This window comes from Tachypleus tridentatus, chromosome 5, assembly GCF_004210375.1.
Source record: "Tachypleus tridentatus isolate NWPU-2018 chromosome 5, ASM421037v1, whole genome shotgun sequence".
Lineage (NCBI taxonomy): Eukaryota > Metazoa > Arthropoda > Merostomata > Xiphosura > Limulidae > Tachypleus > Tachypleus tridentatus.
The window spans coordinates 27,865,639-27,883,626 of record NC_134829.1 but is presented as its reverse complement, the minus strand read 5'-3'; the positions used below and the strand labels follow the sequence as shown (position 1 = coordinate 27,883,626).

At 34.4% G+C, this 17,988-nt stretch overlaps 1 protein-coding gene across 1 annotated transcript in view; it reads right to left on the bottom strand.

The window, feature by feature from the left end:
• Window positions 1-8,115, bottom strand: part of LOC143250802 (uncharacterized) — a 61,483-nt gene extending 53,368 nt beyond the window's left edge. The window contains exons 1-2 of the mRNA XM_076501816.1: window positions 7,895-8,115; window positions 563-848 (exon numbers count right to left, since the gene is read on the bottom strand). Of these exons, the coding sequence (XP_076357931.1) occupies window positions 563-848; window positions 7,895-8,013 (405 nt within the window). The 5' untranslated portion in view covers window positions 8,014-8,115. The remainder of the gene's footprint in view (window positions 1-562; window positions 849-7,894) is intronic.
• Window positions 8,116-17,988: the final 9,873 nt, after the last annotated feature.

Below are 17,988 nucleotides of genomic sequence, written 5' to 3'. Positions count from 1 at the left end.
TGAGAAATACACATTGTTTTCTGTTGTTGATTTTTTAATTAGAATTATGTATAAGGTGAGAAGCAACTGTAATGGCTAATATAAGAAAAAATACAAAATAAGACTTCAAAATATGACAAAAAAAAGATATAACTTTTATCATGAGAAAATATTTTGATTACAACTCCCAACAATTTAAAAAGCTACTTCTTTTGCCCAGCAAAAAAAGTAATGATTTGCCTATTAAATGTAACGATCTGAGAATAAACAACGTTTTTGAAGTGTTTTCTGAAGTAAAACTATTCCAAAACCTATACTACGAAAATAAAGGTATAAATTAGTATATGACATAAACATGGACTCCTAGTCTCGCAGTACAGTTTAATCACTCAAAATTGTAAATATATTCATTATAACATATGTCTAACCAATTCAGTAAGTTGTCTCATTATGTCGATGTTTTTATTTTTTGAAAAAATTTGGGTATCTTGACCCTTGAACGCATTTTTAAAAAAACTGAACCATTTCAACTTTGTACAAAAACGGTTAAAGAATAAAACTAATAAAACTAGACTGGGTTTACCTTAACTTCAGGATACCCTAGTCCATGCATATCTTTAACTGGTCCTCTGTTTCCTTCAGTCATATAACGTGCCCGGTGTTGCTCTTCTGGCTGTTTCAGTAATTTTAGTTCAAAAAGTCCATTCTTACTCCGGTTGGGAAAAGATAAAAAAAGTGACAATTCTCTATCAAAATCTCCCTTCTTCATGTTCTTGTGAAGGTTTATGTCATTTTTTCTAACAGTAATGTTACGTCTTGTATTTGAACTTGAAGCATTTCTTCTTGAATTTCTGTCCATTTTCTTGGTGCTAGTATGCGAAAGATTAAACATATGTTTTTCTTCATAAAGGGGATATATTTCATTTCCATGACTTTTAAATCTCCAAAACCATAATATCGACGAGACTATAAACATAACTTCTCACGTTTAAAAGCCATAAACCTAAACTCGTCTGCAAATATTTACAAAAACATCCTTCTTCTACAATCGTTATTTACACAATCACACTACTATAGAGGAGGGTCACCTTATTGTCAGGATAAAACCCTTTGCTACTTTAAAATTTTGAATTTTATGCTAGAATATTACGTTATAAATGTGAAAGGTACAGCAACACTATTAACAACATTAGGATTTTATTAAAGAAATTATAATAATTATATGTTCACCAATGTAATTTAGTTAAAATAAGTTTCAATGAAATTAGCTTTCTAAACAGATCGCCATTGACTTAAAAGTAATGTTGCAGTAGTTTCTATTTCTCTAGTCCCAGCAAAGTAAAAAAAATATATGAAATACAGATTCATTAAATTTTCTCTTCCCCCCCCCAGTGTCACAACGGTATTGGTGGGTATTGCAGAGATAATCTTTTGTGCAGCTTTGCACTTAATAATAAACAACTCTTTCACTTTCTCTCCATCTTTGATCTTAATTTTATACACTGGATGATACAGTTACGCTTATAGTACATTATACTTGCTTCGTGATGACGAGAAACCCACTCGAAGTGAAAATGTATCTCAGAACGGTCAGTTGCAAACTTTCTTTGTTAACTTGAAGATGACCTAAGTAGGTCGAAACGTTGTTCTCTACTTTATTTTGGTTAAAGTGTTAATACCCATACCAGCGGTCCTGGGAAACAATATACTTGTTTGTTGTTAAGTGCAAAGTTATACAATGAACTATCTGCTTTGTGTCCACTCTGATTATCGAAATTCAATTTAACGTTTTACCATCTAACTACAGTGGGGCCACACACACACTATTTTAATCGAATTTTAATAGATGTTACATTTTTACTATAAATATACGCGTGTATGTGTGTGCGTGTATTTTCTTATTGCAAAACTACATCATGCCCACCATGAATCCTTGATTTTAGCATTGTAAATCCGTAGACTTATCACTATTTCATTATAGATATGCAGATATATCGTGTTCTTGAATTAAAAGTATAATGATATAACACAGTATAAATAAAAATACTTTTGACAGTTAACTGATTGTATATTAATAACGAAATAAAATAGCTAAAGCTTTCAAAATAATATCTATATAAGAGTATACTCATTTGAATTCTACATTTTTTTCCAACAGGTTAAACACGATACCATTGAAAGGGTGAAAGAGTTGTGATAAGCAATTTAAAAGCTAGTTATTACATAACTACTGACTGTCTTATTGTAATTTTCCTTCACACTTTATCTCCTAAAATGTCTCGCAGTTGCAAGTTTACGAACTTCCAACGCTGACAAAATCCGGGTTTCAATTTCCCGCGGTTGACTTAATAGGTAGTTTAATAAGGCTTTTCTCAAAACAAAAAAAAAAAACAATTACTCGAAAGAATCATTCGTGGGACAAGTTTTAGCATGATTGTTGATGTCTTCTGCTTGTTTTGTAAGAAAGACTGGCTTGTTTTCAGAAATTTGCCTAAAACTATTTAACGGCTATCTTCATTGGTCGTGTCTAATTTTGAACTGTTACACTAGAGGGTAGGCAGCTATCATGTCAGAATGGGTGTGTTTGTTTGAAGTTAAGTACAAAAAGCTACCTGTGCTCTGCCCACCACAAGCATCGAGACCCGCTTTCTAATGTTGAAAGTTCGCAAACATGCTGCTGTGCCACTGAGGGGCTCGGAAGTGGGTATTTTTGCACTTCAAACGAATACCGTTATCAGTGCAAAGCAATAAATAAAAGTGCAAATTCAGTAGCCAACTTTTATACCATGAACGACATACTTGTTTGTCCAAATAACATTGGAGGCCTTATCAAATTAGATCAGAAGCAGCCATTCATATTGAACTTTATAAATTAAGAGGCATTTTATTGCCATTCTATAAATAATTGCAATCATGCACACATATTTCAGAATTATTTGTCCATAGTTACACACAGAGATACATGTGCACAGCTAACCTATAGCATACCTATGATCAATCTGAGGAAAACTCGGATGCGTAGTCCAAGCACGTTAACCACCTGGCCATATTCACCCATTATATTATTTCAAAACAACCAAAGGTTACCCCACACGGAATATTTCAGTAAGATAACTGCAGTATCAGCCGTAAAACTTTTCATCTTTGAAAAAAACACAAAAAAAAACGCTGATAATTCATAAAGTCCAGCTGGTACAGGTGATCATCCATCTCAAATCAACAATTATTGACAGCACAAAAACTCAGAACTTACTTATGAATCAAATTTTAATTAGTAAATCTTCAAGTTGTAAGTCGCATTGGCAGTTAAAAATATTTAAGGCTTAAAACATTTTGTGTGTACAAAACATGTTAAGATAAAGGAGGCAGCCGTATAAAATTGTAATACCAAAAAATACATGTAAAAATGTGATATGAAAATACAAGGACAAACATGAAAAATGTAATATGAAAGTGGCTACGTTAAAAAAGTAAAAATGTGACATAATTGGTTTTCCCTTTTCATTGCAATTAGAATATCAGTAACATGAACATTTTATACTTATGAAAAAGCTACTAAGTCTATCTACCATCATCATTTAATTTTAAACAACTAGACCAGAGGGAAGGCATCCCATCATTCAAGCTAAGGGATTGACTAGCACTGTTGCGAAGCACCCATAGTTTAAAGTGCAGAGCAAAATGAATATAAAAAGGGGATTTAAAGTTTTCCTATTTTTGTCTTGTTTAACTTACCCCTTATTACCGAGCTCTTGTTTAATATGATTTTTGTTTTCTGATATTACGACTTTGAACATTGTGACTGACTCTCTATTCTAGCTTTACCATTTTTTTAAATGTATTTTATTTTGATCATCATGCATCACTACTTTTTGTTTACAGTACTGTTTTAAAAGTAATTTAGGATTCTATTCAAAATGGGGTTCGAACCCAAGTTGTTTAGGGAAAGTTATCGTTTGTTTGTTTTTTTAATTTCGCGCAAAACTACTCGAGGGCTATCTGCGCTAGCCGTCCCTAATTTTACAGTGTAAGACTAGAGGGAAGGCAGCTAGTCATCACCACCCACTGCCAACTCTTGGGCTACTTTTTTACCAACGAATAGTGGGATTGACCGTCACATTATAACGCCCACACGGCTAAAAGGGCGAGCAGTTTCATGTTTTGTGCGACGGGGATTCGAACCCGCGACCTTCGAATTATCAGTCGAACGCCTTAACCCACCTGGCCATGCCGAGCCAAGTTATCAATATATTTTTCATATAGTCCTGGCCCAGCATGGCCAGGTGGTTAGGGCGATGGACTTGTTATCTAAGAGTCTCTGGTTCGAGTCCCCATTACACCAAATATGCTCGCTCTTTTAGCCGAGGGAGCGTTATAATATAACGGTCAATCTCACTACCTCTTGATAAAAAGAAAAGCCTAAGAGTTGGCCATCGGTAGGTGATGGCTAGCTGCCTTCCCTCTAGTCTTACACTGCTAAATTAGATAGTCCTCTTGTAAGTTTGCGCGAAATTGAAAAAAACAAACAATCCTTAAATCAACAGTTTTTAACCTAGCGGCTGTAAAGGGCAATACCCCATTAGAATTCTAAACATATATAACATTAATATACAAGTCACAGTTGTAAAACCCTCATTCACATTAATATCTACTACTCGAATTTTGTTTCGTGTCAATTCTTCTTTGTTTATTGTGTTTTGTCGCTTTAACAATGAAAATGTAAACAATAATTTTTAACCACTGTTTTTGTTGCTTATTTCTTTTAATCTAAAACGGATATTAAGTCAATGTTTTAATGTGATGTACAAATGTTTAGAAGCATAATAATAGTGGCATTCCAGTGTTTGGAATAGCCGTAGCAATACTCCAGAGTTGGCGAACATTTCTTTCCTATTTATGGAGTTACGATAGTTACTTCACATTTCTTTATCGGCTGAAGTCACTATTTTTTTTTTCCAGGATGAAAAGAGAGAGAGAACAATGTGTGACTTCGAAATTTAGAAGTATCTTGATCCTCGCTTATAAACAGGATCCATATAATTCTGAGAATACAATTTTGTCAATATATTCAACTTATGCTTGAATGATTAGCTGCATAATGCTATACAAATACATATGCGCGTGCGCGTATGTATGTCTGTGTGTGTGTATATATATATAACCTTCTTTATTTTGATTTAAAAAAAATAAACCAAGTAATTTTCCAAATTTGGTGACAACAATATTTTTAGTATACAATGAGATACACAAATGAACACATAGCGCTGAATGCCACATGTGATATTTGACTGCAAGCAAATGGAAAGGATTTTTTACAATAAATGTCTGTGAAGTATTTGTGATAAACTTCGATAATATACAAACAGCACACAGTCCACTTGCTTTGAAACAATATATTAAAACAAGTCAAAGATACATACAAATGTTCGTTACACTATTGGTTATCATAGTTGTATCCAGAGCTTTAAATAATTGTCTTTTTTTTTTTCCGTCAAAGTCCACAGAAGCTATTTCGGTATATAACACAAATTTACATGACGAATTATTCTTCTGTACTCTGTTGTTATCATACCACTTGTGATAATTTCACTTTAAATCCGTTAATATACACTGCCTATGGCTAAACCTAAACTCACAGTTACTCAGTCTATATCTAGGTATATCGAACTACGCGTCGAAAATTATACCCCGACAGAGGCCAAGAATGTTCCATCCCCTCTAGATATTATGATTCAATAATATTGAAGTGAAACAACGAGAAAACTCAGAAGTTCTAGTAACATAACACGGTAATATAGTAATCGCAAATTCATAATTACTGAACTACACAATGTATGATTTTGAAACAGTTGCGTAAACAAACTTGCAATAAACTTTTGCTTCTTGAAATAACTAAATCTAACATTCGCGCCATATAAACTGTCTAAAACATTATCCATTGTATTAACTTAAACTGGAACAATTATGCATCTCTAACGGCAAGTAATTTGAAAAGTGTTCATAAGCTGCAAAACCTAAATGACCCAACATATTTTTTTATCTTTGGTGTTAAAAAAGACTGAATAAAGCATAAAAATCGCAAAATAATTTACTAACTTTCATGATAATTCTCTTGCTTAATGAATTCGATTCTCCACTGGGGATTCGTGTGGTTCGAATCCCGTTCCTGAACATGTTTGTCTTTTTAGATGTGGGGTGTTATAATGTTACAAGCAATCCCACTGTTCGTTTGTAGCCCAAGAGTTAGCAGCTGGCGGACTAGACTAGATTGAGCATAAATCATAACAAACAACCCATTGTGATCTTATTGTTAACCACAGTTCAGGGAATGTTGAAGTAAAAACAAAGCAAACCAAGTACAACGATTGTTGTTCCTAATACATCAGGTTGATATTCAAAAATGTTTCTGTATTCCAAGCATGAATTAAATGGTAAATCATTTAAAGAGTATTCACCTTATATTAATCAAATTAAACCTACTAATATATTTTAATCATTACAACATCAATTTAAAAATATAAAGCCTGTTTTGTTTTGTTTTTTTACTAAAAACCTTCATTGTCTAATCAGAATTTGGTATATGCTTTGGTTTATTTTGTTGTAACAGGGGGATAAGATATTTAAGAAATGAAAGATCAAACACAATATTAAATTAAGCAAAACAGGCCAACTTACATAATTTTGCTTTTACCTTAATCTTTTTATTTTATACTTTCGACATATTTAACTAAAGCTACCGAATTAACAGTAGAATCTTAATTTCTTTAATTAAAGTGATTAATTATTCTAAATCAAGAATTCAATTCTTGTTGATTACTTATTGAACTTTTGTAAAAGGGCCTTAGCGCATGTTGTTCCTCACTGTGTTCGGATGCACATTGAGATAACGTTTTGCTATCTAGCTGACAAGGTATATGTTATTTACAACAACGACCAAAATATTTCACAAAAAAATTTATTTGAATAGGTAGTAGTTGTCCCATGTACTCATTACACGATGATTTTTTGCTTTAACAACGCCTTTTTGATGTTGAGAGAAACAAATCATTATTAAAAATATAACTATCAATATCTATGTCTTATGTAAAACTTGAAAAGTCTGCCTAAATATCATTATAACAATTTTATGCTAATTGTTAAAGCTTTTATAAAAATTTCTTCTCCAAATGTTTGGGTTTGGTTTGCTATATTTTGAATTTCGTTCAAAGCTACAAGAGGGCTATCTGCGTTAGCTGTCCCTAATTTAGCAGTGTAAGACTAGAGGGAAGGCAGCTAGTTTACGTATCAAAGCTCAATTTAATTTATTATTAATTACTAAATAATGTATAGACCTCTTCAGCCGAACGTTGGCGTCCGGCTATTGAAGGCTACCATATTCATATTATTAGATATAAATTAAATAACAATTTGACGAGATAATACTTTATAAAACAGAGCAGAAAATTAGTACAAAATGTTGTGTAGACAGTAACTATTTATTAAATTTGTAAGATTTTAATAGTAAGCACGTATACATTACAACCATCGTGAAAAAAAAAAAAGTTTCTTTTCTTGTAAACACTACGTGCACGTGATAATCTCATGAGCTTTGAGTACGAGCAAGCGTGGCATTTTAACAATAATTTGGTATACTCGTACTATACAACGCCACCTTCAACTCACTAGTTCATACCAGTAATTTACATATTACAAAAACCAGCGTTCATTAATTAGTTAACTAGTTTTAATGTAGCTTCTTGTGAGTAAAAAAAAGAAAAAGAAGTTACAATAATAAAATCGATTTAAAACCTGTTATACTCAGATCTTAAACTCCATAGAATTAACTGAAGCCTGGATTTTCTCGTAAAAGGGCTTAAAAGTTCAGAAAAGATAATCTCTTAACTTTATTTTTGAAGAACTATAAACGATAACTTACTCTCTGTGGATAATATCACATGAGAAAGACAACACCGATGCTCCAACTCCACGAACTTGTTGAATGAAGGTCGTTTGTTGCCAGATGACTGGTTCTGTACTTGTGTGCAGTCGCAACATTGAACTTTGACCTCAAAGATTATTAGTGTGAATTAGTTGGTCGAGTAGAAGAAAATATGTATCTTTATGAACCATCATATAATTAACTTGGATGCGTTTAATTGCATTAATATAGTTTTAATTTTCCTTTCACGGTCATATATAATGTTATAAACTATATTTTCAATGTTTTAATTTCGATGTTAGCAAGAGGGTGGCATTTAGGTAGAAGATCATAAAAATAGGCCTAAAATATTCTTGATGACGTCATTAAAACTTATTAACTTCGACAAATACCTAGTAGTGAGATATAAAATATAAAAACTAATTGGCCAGCCAATTAGTAAGTTAGCATTGGATCAGTCTTTGGTCAGTAGAGCAACCGCGAAGTATTTGACTCACTGTTGGTTTTCGATTATATTCAGTTACTCGATCGATTAATCACGAAACCATACACGTTTATTTTACGACAGTCATACCACTATTAGCGAGGTATTTCCGTTTGAAAGTCATTCGTACGGTTAGGCCTGCAATGTACAAGTAAACATAGTTTCTTGAAATATCAAGGGCGAAATAAACTAATCTGTTATCGTTACGTGGATTGGGCTTCAAGTTACTTTCGCCAAATAATTTAAAACGACACACGTAACGAGTGTGTGCTTTCTAACAGTAAAGCCACATCGGCCTATCTAGAGAGCCCACCGAGGGGAAACGAACCGCTGATTTAAGCGTTGTAAATCCGTACTTACCGTTGTATTAGCAGGGGGCCCCCACCTAACGAAAGAACAACGTCACAAGATCGCTACATCAGGTTACGTCACCTTCGGGATAGGACCACCACTGCAACGTCTACTGCCTCAACCATACCAGGGCTGCGTAGGATTTCCGATCAGACCGTACGCAACCGTCGACGAGATTCTTAGGCCCCATGTGCAACCCATCATGGTGAACGTCAACGACGTTTTTCAACATGACAACGTCCGTCCTCACACAGCCCGACTCACCACTGTCTTCTTGAGACACCATAACATCAACGTTATTCCCTGGCCCTCCAGATCACCAGACTTAAACCCCATCGAACATCTTTGGGACGAGTTGGACCAACGTCTGCGACGGCAACAACCTCAACTGCAGACTCTACCTCAGCTTGCAGCAGCTTTGCAGGCTGAGTGGACAGCCATTCCACAGGATGTGATTCGTCATCTCATCGCTTCCATGGGCAGGAGATGCCAAGCAGTTATTGATGCTCACGGGGGGCATACTCGTTATTGATGTTGAGTGACGTTAAACTTCACCTTGTGAGCGTGAAAACCCCTAATAGAAATACAAAGGTCCGAAATTAATTCAATGAAGTTGAACGATTTGTAAAATTCGAAATCTATAAACATTCCTAGTCAAATATCTGTACTTTTCCAATTAATAAGTGTTAATCACAATTATAGCTTCTGAAGCTTGTAGTATACCAACTGTGGCAAACCAGTAATATTAAACTGACTCATGGCGCGTCGATTTACAAATTTTAGGCGAGGGTCTTAAAAGTTCAATTGGTCCAACAGCATTAATATTTACGTACATATATATATACATTGTTGATTCTTACACTCGAGAATCTACAAATTTGGCGAATAGGCGAGAATTTCGCAACACAATTTAACAATATAAGCTACATGCGTTTCTAAATATGTACTCAACTAAAACATACATCGACATTAAAATAAATACACAACAGTAAATCCGTTACACAAAAAATTGTTGACAATATTACGTGCCTTTCGAATCTTAAACTCAGTAGTAACACGAAGACAAACTATCTAAAACTTTATTATGATAACGTGCTCTTTGGTTTTATAAAGAATTACGTATGAGAAAAGAATAATAACAGGATGATTTTTTTTATTTGATATTTTTTGATTAACCAAAATCATGAAACTTTTCATATATTGAAAATGATTTTCCAAATATATTTGCCCCCCATCACTAGCACAGTGGTATATGTGCTGACTCACACTGCTAAAAACTTGGTTTCGACACTCGTGGTGGGCAGAGCAAAGATAGCCTATGGTGTAGCATTTTGCTTGATTTCAAACAAACAACTAACCAATCAATCAACCGACATATTTCGTCATAACTGCTTTGTAAAGCCAGAACTACTCGATCGTTAATAAACTCTTTCATTTATCTTCACGTTACTTTTAATTACACCTAACACGTCACAGACAGTCCTCCAAACAATCGTTTACAATATATTGTTAAGGAAAACAGAAGTTTGTTGATTAACACGAAGAAATTCGTCACTAAACGTCATAAATTTCTAACTTCTCTCAGTAGCAATAATATATTCTAAGCTAATTAAGTAGTTACATACGAGAACTAACAAACATCACTGAAAATCAGTACAATAATAAGTGCCATTATGTATTGTTGGAGTCACGACCACACTGGAGTAAAGAAATGACAGAGTTCGTAATGTTCTCAGTTGATTCCGTCAAATGGAAAACGTTATCCAATGAAGAGCAGAGTGCATCATAGATAGTAATCTAATTTTTATTTCAAGTTTACTCAAATACGTTATTCATTACTTCCCGAGATATTATTGGTATTGAGCCAAAAATATCGTTGACATGGAGGAGAATGTGATTTTCTTGTAATAAAGCCACATCGGACTATCTGCTGGGTCCGCCGAGGGAAAATGAACCCATAATTTTAGCGAACATGGAGGAAACCCAACCTGATGTAATGGTGTTTTCTAGTCTTTATAAATATGAATAAAAATATGGTACATTTCATTCCCTGTAGTATTATCACTTATATCAGGTTTAATTTTAGGTAGCTTGTTCTGATCAAAAGTTAATATTGACTTCATTTAAACAACATTTAGAGCTAGAATTAACTAATTAAATAACAAACAATTTAATCATTACATATTGTTCTTTTTCCATTTTTTTAGGTATACGTAAAAATTATAAGTACTTATGTACTTATATATACGATCAGTGGAAGAAATAGTGTTATGTCAGTATTTATATGGATGTGGTTCGAATATAAACAGTTCAAAAACTTAATAATTATGATTTGACAAGTTTGGTTTCTTTTGAATTTCGTGCAAAGATACGTGAAATCTGTGCTAGCCGTCCCAAATTTAGCAGTGTAAGACTAGAGCGAAGGCAGCTAGTCATCACCATCCACCGCCAACTCTTGGGCTACACTTTTACCAACGAATAGTGGGATTGACCATCACAATATAATGTTCCGACGACTGAAAGGGCGAGCATGTTTGATGCGACGAGGATTCGAACCCGCAACCCTCAGATTATGAGTCAAACACCTTGACCCATCTGGCCATGCTGGGCCGCAAGGGGAAATGAAAGACAAATTAATACTTATATATTTCAATGATGCATTTTAGAAAACTAAAAAAATACAAAAATATTATACTATTACACATAAAACCATTGTAATTTATATGGTTCTATATATAAGCTTCGTGTGGGTTTAAAATCCCATTTCTGTTTTATAACACCCCTTCTGCCAGTGTACTACCTATACGAGGGCTGTTCAAAAAATACGCGGACTGTTTGAATTGCGCGGCTCCAGTTGGTTCCAGGGGAATCCGCTTGTTGTCGCTAGGTTTGCACAGATCAGCTGATTACGACGCCATTTCCCGATTGCAGATATCTTCATTTGTGTATTAGCTACGCGGTTTTAAGTGAAGTGCGATTTTTTCGTTTGGCGGATTTCAGAATGAATGACCTGAAGGAGCAACGACTTGCTGTGAAATTTTGTGTTAAACTTGGAAAATCTGCGACTGAAACTTTTGCTATACTTAACACGGCTTACGGTGATGTTGCTATGAAGCGTACGGCATGTTTCAAGTAGCATGAACGTCTTAAGGATCGTCGACAGTCCATTGAAGATGATGAGCGTCCTGGACGTCCTTCCACGTCAACTGACGACCCACACGTCGACAAAATCAACACACTGGTGCGGGCAAGTCGACATCTGACTGTCAGGGAGCTTGCTGAAGAGTGTGGGATATCAGTTGGATCTTGTTACGAGATTTTGACTGAAAAATTGAAGATGCACCGCATTGCTGCGAAATTTGTGCCTCAGAACTCGTGAGTTTTTGGCCAAACACTCGCTCACTGTTCTTCCCCACCCCTCCTACTCACCTGACCTTGCTCCTTGCGATTTTTTCTTGTTCCCCAAACTCAAAAGACCCTTGAAAGGAAGATTTGAGACGATTCCCGAGATTAAGGCAAATGCGACGAAGGAACTGGAGGACATTACAAAAGAAGCGTACCAGGACTATTTCAACAAGTGTGTGCGTTGGGGAGGAGAGTACTTTGAAGGGGTCCCAGACCTGTAACTTCTAAATAAAGTACATTTTGTTTTATGACGTCTGTCCGCGTATTTTTTGAACAGACCTCGTATGTGGAAACAAGTCTTTTGTTACTGCTTTCTTGACACTGAATCAATCAAAAATATGACAATTTTACTGGGTGGGTTGAGAATGGCTAAATCCAGAAATCTTACAAACTGGGTATTAAGTAGTAGTTTGTGTAGGCCTTGATCCAAGGAAGTGTTTCCATATTGTTTTCAGAAAACAAAGTTGTGAATCATACCTTTCTTCTAGCCCAAACTTGGTCACATTCACTTTGTGGTAAGAACTCTCTTATCTCTTTCTTTCTCTCCCCCACTAGTACAGCGGTAAGTCTACGGATTTACAACGCTAAAATCAGGGGTTCGATATCCCTCAGTGGGCTCAGCAGATAGCCAGATGTGGCTTTGCTCTGAAAAAACACAGTCTTGCTTTCTATCAATACAGTAGTGTCCATTTTCATCAGGACTGCCCAAGAAGCAGGTTCGAGACAATCCAGTCTAGCTTCATCTCTATGCTTGGGAGAATTGGTATGTTTTGAACGTTCTTTAAATCTAAGTGAGAGCTCTCTTTTCTTGATGTCCCTAACATAACAGTGATAAGGAAGGCAAAAAGTAAACAATACCCATTTATAATTACTGAGTCATCTTTTAAAACAAATAGTGGATTGACCATCACTTTATAATGCCATATGGTGGAATGAGTAAACATGTTCGATGACAGAGATGCTTGAAGGAAGCCTCAAGCTTTCATTTAGATTGTCTATGTAATTAGACTTGAAAAGCCAAAAGTAAACATATGACATGCTATTTATGTTTAGTACTTAAGGGCACGATTATTATGGTGCTTCAAGATTATAAAAGAGACAAAAATTGGACTCCTCTTAGTTTATTTCAAACTGCTAATATTACTACTGATCTGTCTGTCAGAAGGTAAGTCCTAAGTACCAAACATTGTCCTGAATGCTTCTAGACTCTCCCTTGATTTAATGTATTTGGCTTCTTAATCACTAACTCTGCTAAAAATGGACATACTCAGACTCTCATACTTTTGTTTTTCTACTTGTTCCTTCCACTTGGTTTGTGAAGTTTTTATCTCTATTTGAACCTCACTTTTGCTAAGCAGATCAAATTTACCAGAGTGTCATTTTTGAAGACCCTCAAGCATACGGCTTATACCAATCATGTTGGATTTATTGACCTTATCAATGTTAAACATTCCTTAAATTTCTGAATAAAATGCTGACATGTACTTTTGCTTGTACATCTCTCTTTTCGTTAAAAGTTTAGTTCTGTAGAAAATTCCTGGGCATCTCTGTAGTCCTGAGGAACTTTGTGGCAGTGATCAGTCTGCTGTTAGGTGTATTATTAAGATTTTCATACCAAATAGGAAATCAGGTACTAAAATGTCATCCAAGTGTTAAGACTTCTTCATCTGCAGTACAGTGTTACGCTGTGGTTCTCCTACTGGGATATTTGCTTTCTTATGTGTTCCTGGGTTGTCAAGCTAACTTGATATTGGACATGATGTTACTAGTTCATCAATCAATTCCTCTGTGAAGTCCTCTTCATCTACATCAGCTGAAGAATCACCATCATCTCTATCTTGCTCTTTTCCTCATTCTTGTCTATCTGTTTTCATCTTCCACATCTGAATGGTCTTTGTCTTAAATGGGAACAGGTTCAGATTTCAAAATGCATTTGCTCTGACTTGGCTTCGTGTTAAAACCAGTCTGTCACCTACTTTAGGGCACTCAAATGCTTTTAGGCAAAAGGAAACACATCCTTTACATCAAAGTATGTGTATCTCATTGACCACCAAATCATCAGGTATCATTAGTTCTCTCGAAAAACTTGAATTTTGCCAACAGGTTTTCTCGCATCTCTCATAACCATTCCTTATCAAACTATGCTAGCTATATGATATTGTTAGGTTTTAGGGAGACTACTATAAGGTTTGAATTAAACAAATGCCTCTATTGATGTGATACAACTATTACCCTCCTTCAATCATGTCTTCAGAACCTCCACTGATTTAACAAAATGAGCATCAAGCACTGATTAGCCACCTTGCATTTCCATTAGAATAAACTATATGATCTGAATTTGGAAAGAATAGTCCAATGAAGTGATAAAACCAGAGATAGTAAAGTAGTAGGTGATATTATCCACCTGAAAAATTATTTGCTTTACCTGAGTCAGGTTTGTTCCTAATCCATATCAATATTGCTTTCACCATTGTAAACACATAATCTCAGTTATGTTTATTATCCTTTTTCAGTCAGTGTATACCTTATGTTGTTTAGCAACAGGTGGAGTCTCTCTTTCCATTGTGTAGTAATGGCCATAACACAATATTAACTCACATCTTTCTTACTAAATTGAGCAACCATCTTTCTCTTAGCATAGTAGCTCAAGTTTCATTTTGAAGCCCACAACAAGAATTTCATCACAAACTTTCACAGTTTGTCATCTCTCACATCCATCAACTGAAATCTCCTTTATTTTAAGTTGTTGATTCACTGTTCTTACATGATGAACCATATACAACTTAGTTTCCTGAAAATATGTGTCCAATACCTCCACAGTAGACAGCACAAGTTTAGTTTGGTATAATTTCTTTCACTTTATTAAAGGAATAAAATATGTACTCACAAAGAGTGGAATTATAATAACAATCATTTCTTGCAACTGAAGGCAGTTCTGGTACTATACTGGGGAGTGCACATTGTACTGTTTGGCTCCCAATATCCTAATGAAAACCACACTTAAGGTATGTTCAAATTACCTCCATTTACTTTAATATATCACATTGTTGGTCTACCAATATAACTTATGCTTGAACTATCTGTTTGACAAGAACAGAGCTAACATTAATTATGAAAACTATTACATACTTCACTACCTTCCTTAGCTTGGCATCTCTATGAGTAAGAATAACCACTGCTTGGTAGAAGAATGCCCTCAAAATGTGTTCATCCACATTGGAAAGGGCAACAGCTTTGTCACAGGCATCATACATGTGAATTCTTAGCTGTTTCTTTCCGATAGAAGAAAGAATGTGAGTGATTTCATCAACCATTAATTTTTATTCCACAAGATAAGAAATATGTGTTCTCACAAGCAAATATGAACAAAATAAATGATTTCTGTGTTGAACCTGTAAACAATTTGGAGCTTCTTGGTCAGAAGTTCACCTCGTTTTATTCGTATATAATCCTTTCACTCAGCAGCAGAGCTATTGTATGTCATTGTCAGATGTGAAAAGTCCCCATTTATGACTTAAAGTTCATGAAATCAGTACAATGAACAGAGAAATATTAAAATAACTCCTCTGAACTGAACCTTTTCAACCTCAAAGAGCTCTTTCATTTGCTACCAAAAACTCCAGAATATTTGCAACAGAAAATTGTAAGAGCCACCAGAGAATTTTATGCAACCCAGCCACATACAAGTGAAGAGACTTCTTGTAACACAGCTTCACACACAGTAATTATAACATCAATGGAATTATTTACAGTTTACCTATATTCAAGGGTCTAAACATACTTCCATAGAGGTCATACTGGAACAGACACATTCTACAAGATAGTCTAAGCAAATTGCAATTATCAGGTCAGAGAGGTTACAAACCTTTATTTCTCCTATTTTCCTTTGTTTTTCTGCTATTTTTCTCAGGTTATTGCTCCTCATCCTCTGTTTAGAAGAGATTTTATCCTCTGGGCCTTTCCTAAATATTCTTGAAATGTGCAAAACTATGACACTTTATAGCCATTTTTATAGCTCTCTGCCTTCTGTCTACCTTCTACAGTTTTTCTTCACAATCACTGATATCACACCCATATTGGCTATATTTGTACCATAAAGAGCTTTTGGGACCTTGTTATTGCAAGCTAATTTCAGAAAAACAGATATTAACAAATCAGTGATGTCGAGAAACCCACTTGTTGAGAAATTTATATGCAAAAACGGCTCGATTGGGTTGAGAAAATATTTTACATAGAAGAGCGAACAACGTTTTCGGTCATCGAAGAAGGTCGAAATGTTGTTCGCTCTTCTATGTAAAATATTTTCTCAACCCAAACGAGCCGTTTTTGCATATAAACGATATTAACAAAATTTGTCCAAGCTACAGGCAATTAAATTTGTAAAGTTTTAAGTGAGCAGTGTGGAATCTTATTTGAGATTGCATGATAAAACATTCATAACAACAGCTAATTTTGTGTTAAATTTTCCTCAAATTAGTTCTGCCAAAGTGATTAAATCTTACTCATCTTTACATGTTAGAAACCCAGAAAACTATGAATACAGCATAAGGTCCATTCTGGCATACTTTCAGTAAGACTGACCAATTTATGGAATTAGTTGATCAGAAATGACCTACAACAGCTTCTCTACTTGACTTGGAGTTAACTGTGAATACTTATGAGAAAACTGTGACAATCATTCATTCCATACAAATGTGCAAAACACTAACCTCTCTATGAATAAATATGATCAAACTCTGGCCAATACCACTACAGAAATAGTCTTTCTCAAGGCAGCAGCAGATGGTTGGTTAATAAATAATTACAATTAGGTGAATATATAAGCTGCTTCTAATCATGACTGTAACTGTACAATCTTACAAAGAGCATTAGAACAAAACATCATCCCTTAAAATAAAAAATGTAAAAAAATCTGATAATTGTTTAACTTATTTGAATTTACTTACTAATTATGAAAATTATTAATTATGGATGTTTATAGATTATATTCTTTAGGTCAGACCTTCCGAAATAACTCAGTGGCAAATGTAATAAAATATCTAACAAAGAATATTCCAATTAAAATGACTGCTAATAAAACCCATTACATTTTCAAACATAACATCATCAAGCTTTGATAAAATTGTTCTTGTGTATTATTTTTCCTTTTTCTTTTAATAAAATGAACAGTGAATGTTCAAACTGAATGGCACATGATGTCTTGTTGACCAAATGAAATCTTAGGGTTTAAATACAACTGCCTCTAATTGTGGCTTTGCCGGCACCTTTAGACAAACAACAGGATTTACTACACTTTCTATAACACTCCTACAGCTTAAAGTAATACATCATTAAAATTTGGATATGTGCATTGGCCTAAGAATTCTTCTACAGTAGGTTTCTATGACTTTTTGGTGACAAATTCAAAATCCAACAAACAGCACTCAATCCACTTTCTCTCAAAATAAAATATAAATATATAAATCCAGAACTAATTGACTGTATCTACAACAACTTCTTCACGCTATAGAGGTAAATTGTATATTATAAACACTATATAGTTCTCCTCTTGTCAAAATCTCACTTTGACCTATTCAATTGCTTTAGAATTTCAGTTGACAAGCTGAACTAGTTTTCTCTAATACTATTGCCAAATTATCCAAGTATACTTCATTTATTTTATCATTGGGTTATTACAGTTGTATCCTATACATCTAAAACTATTTTTTCTTCTTGTATTTCCGAGAATCATATGTTTATTTGTCAAAATCCACTGAGACTAGTTCAATTGCTTTAGAACTATCTTTGACTAAATAAACTATTCTTATCTTTTTTAACATTGCTAATCTGACTTTAATATATGAATCATTAG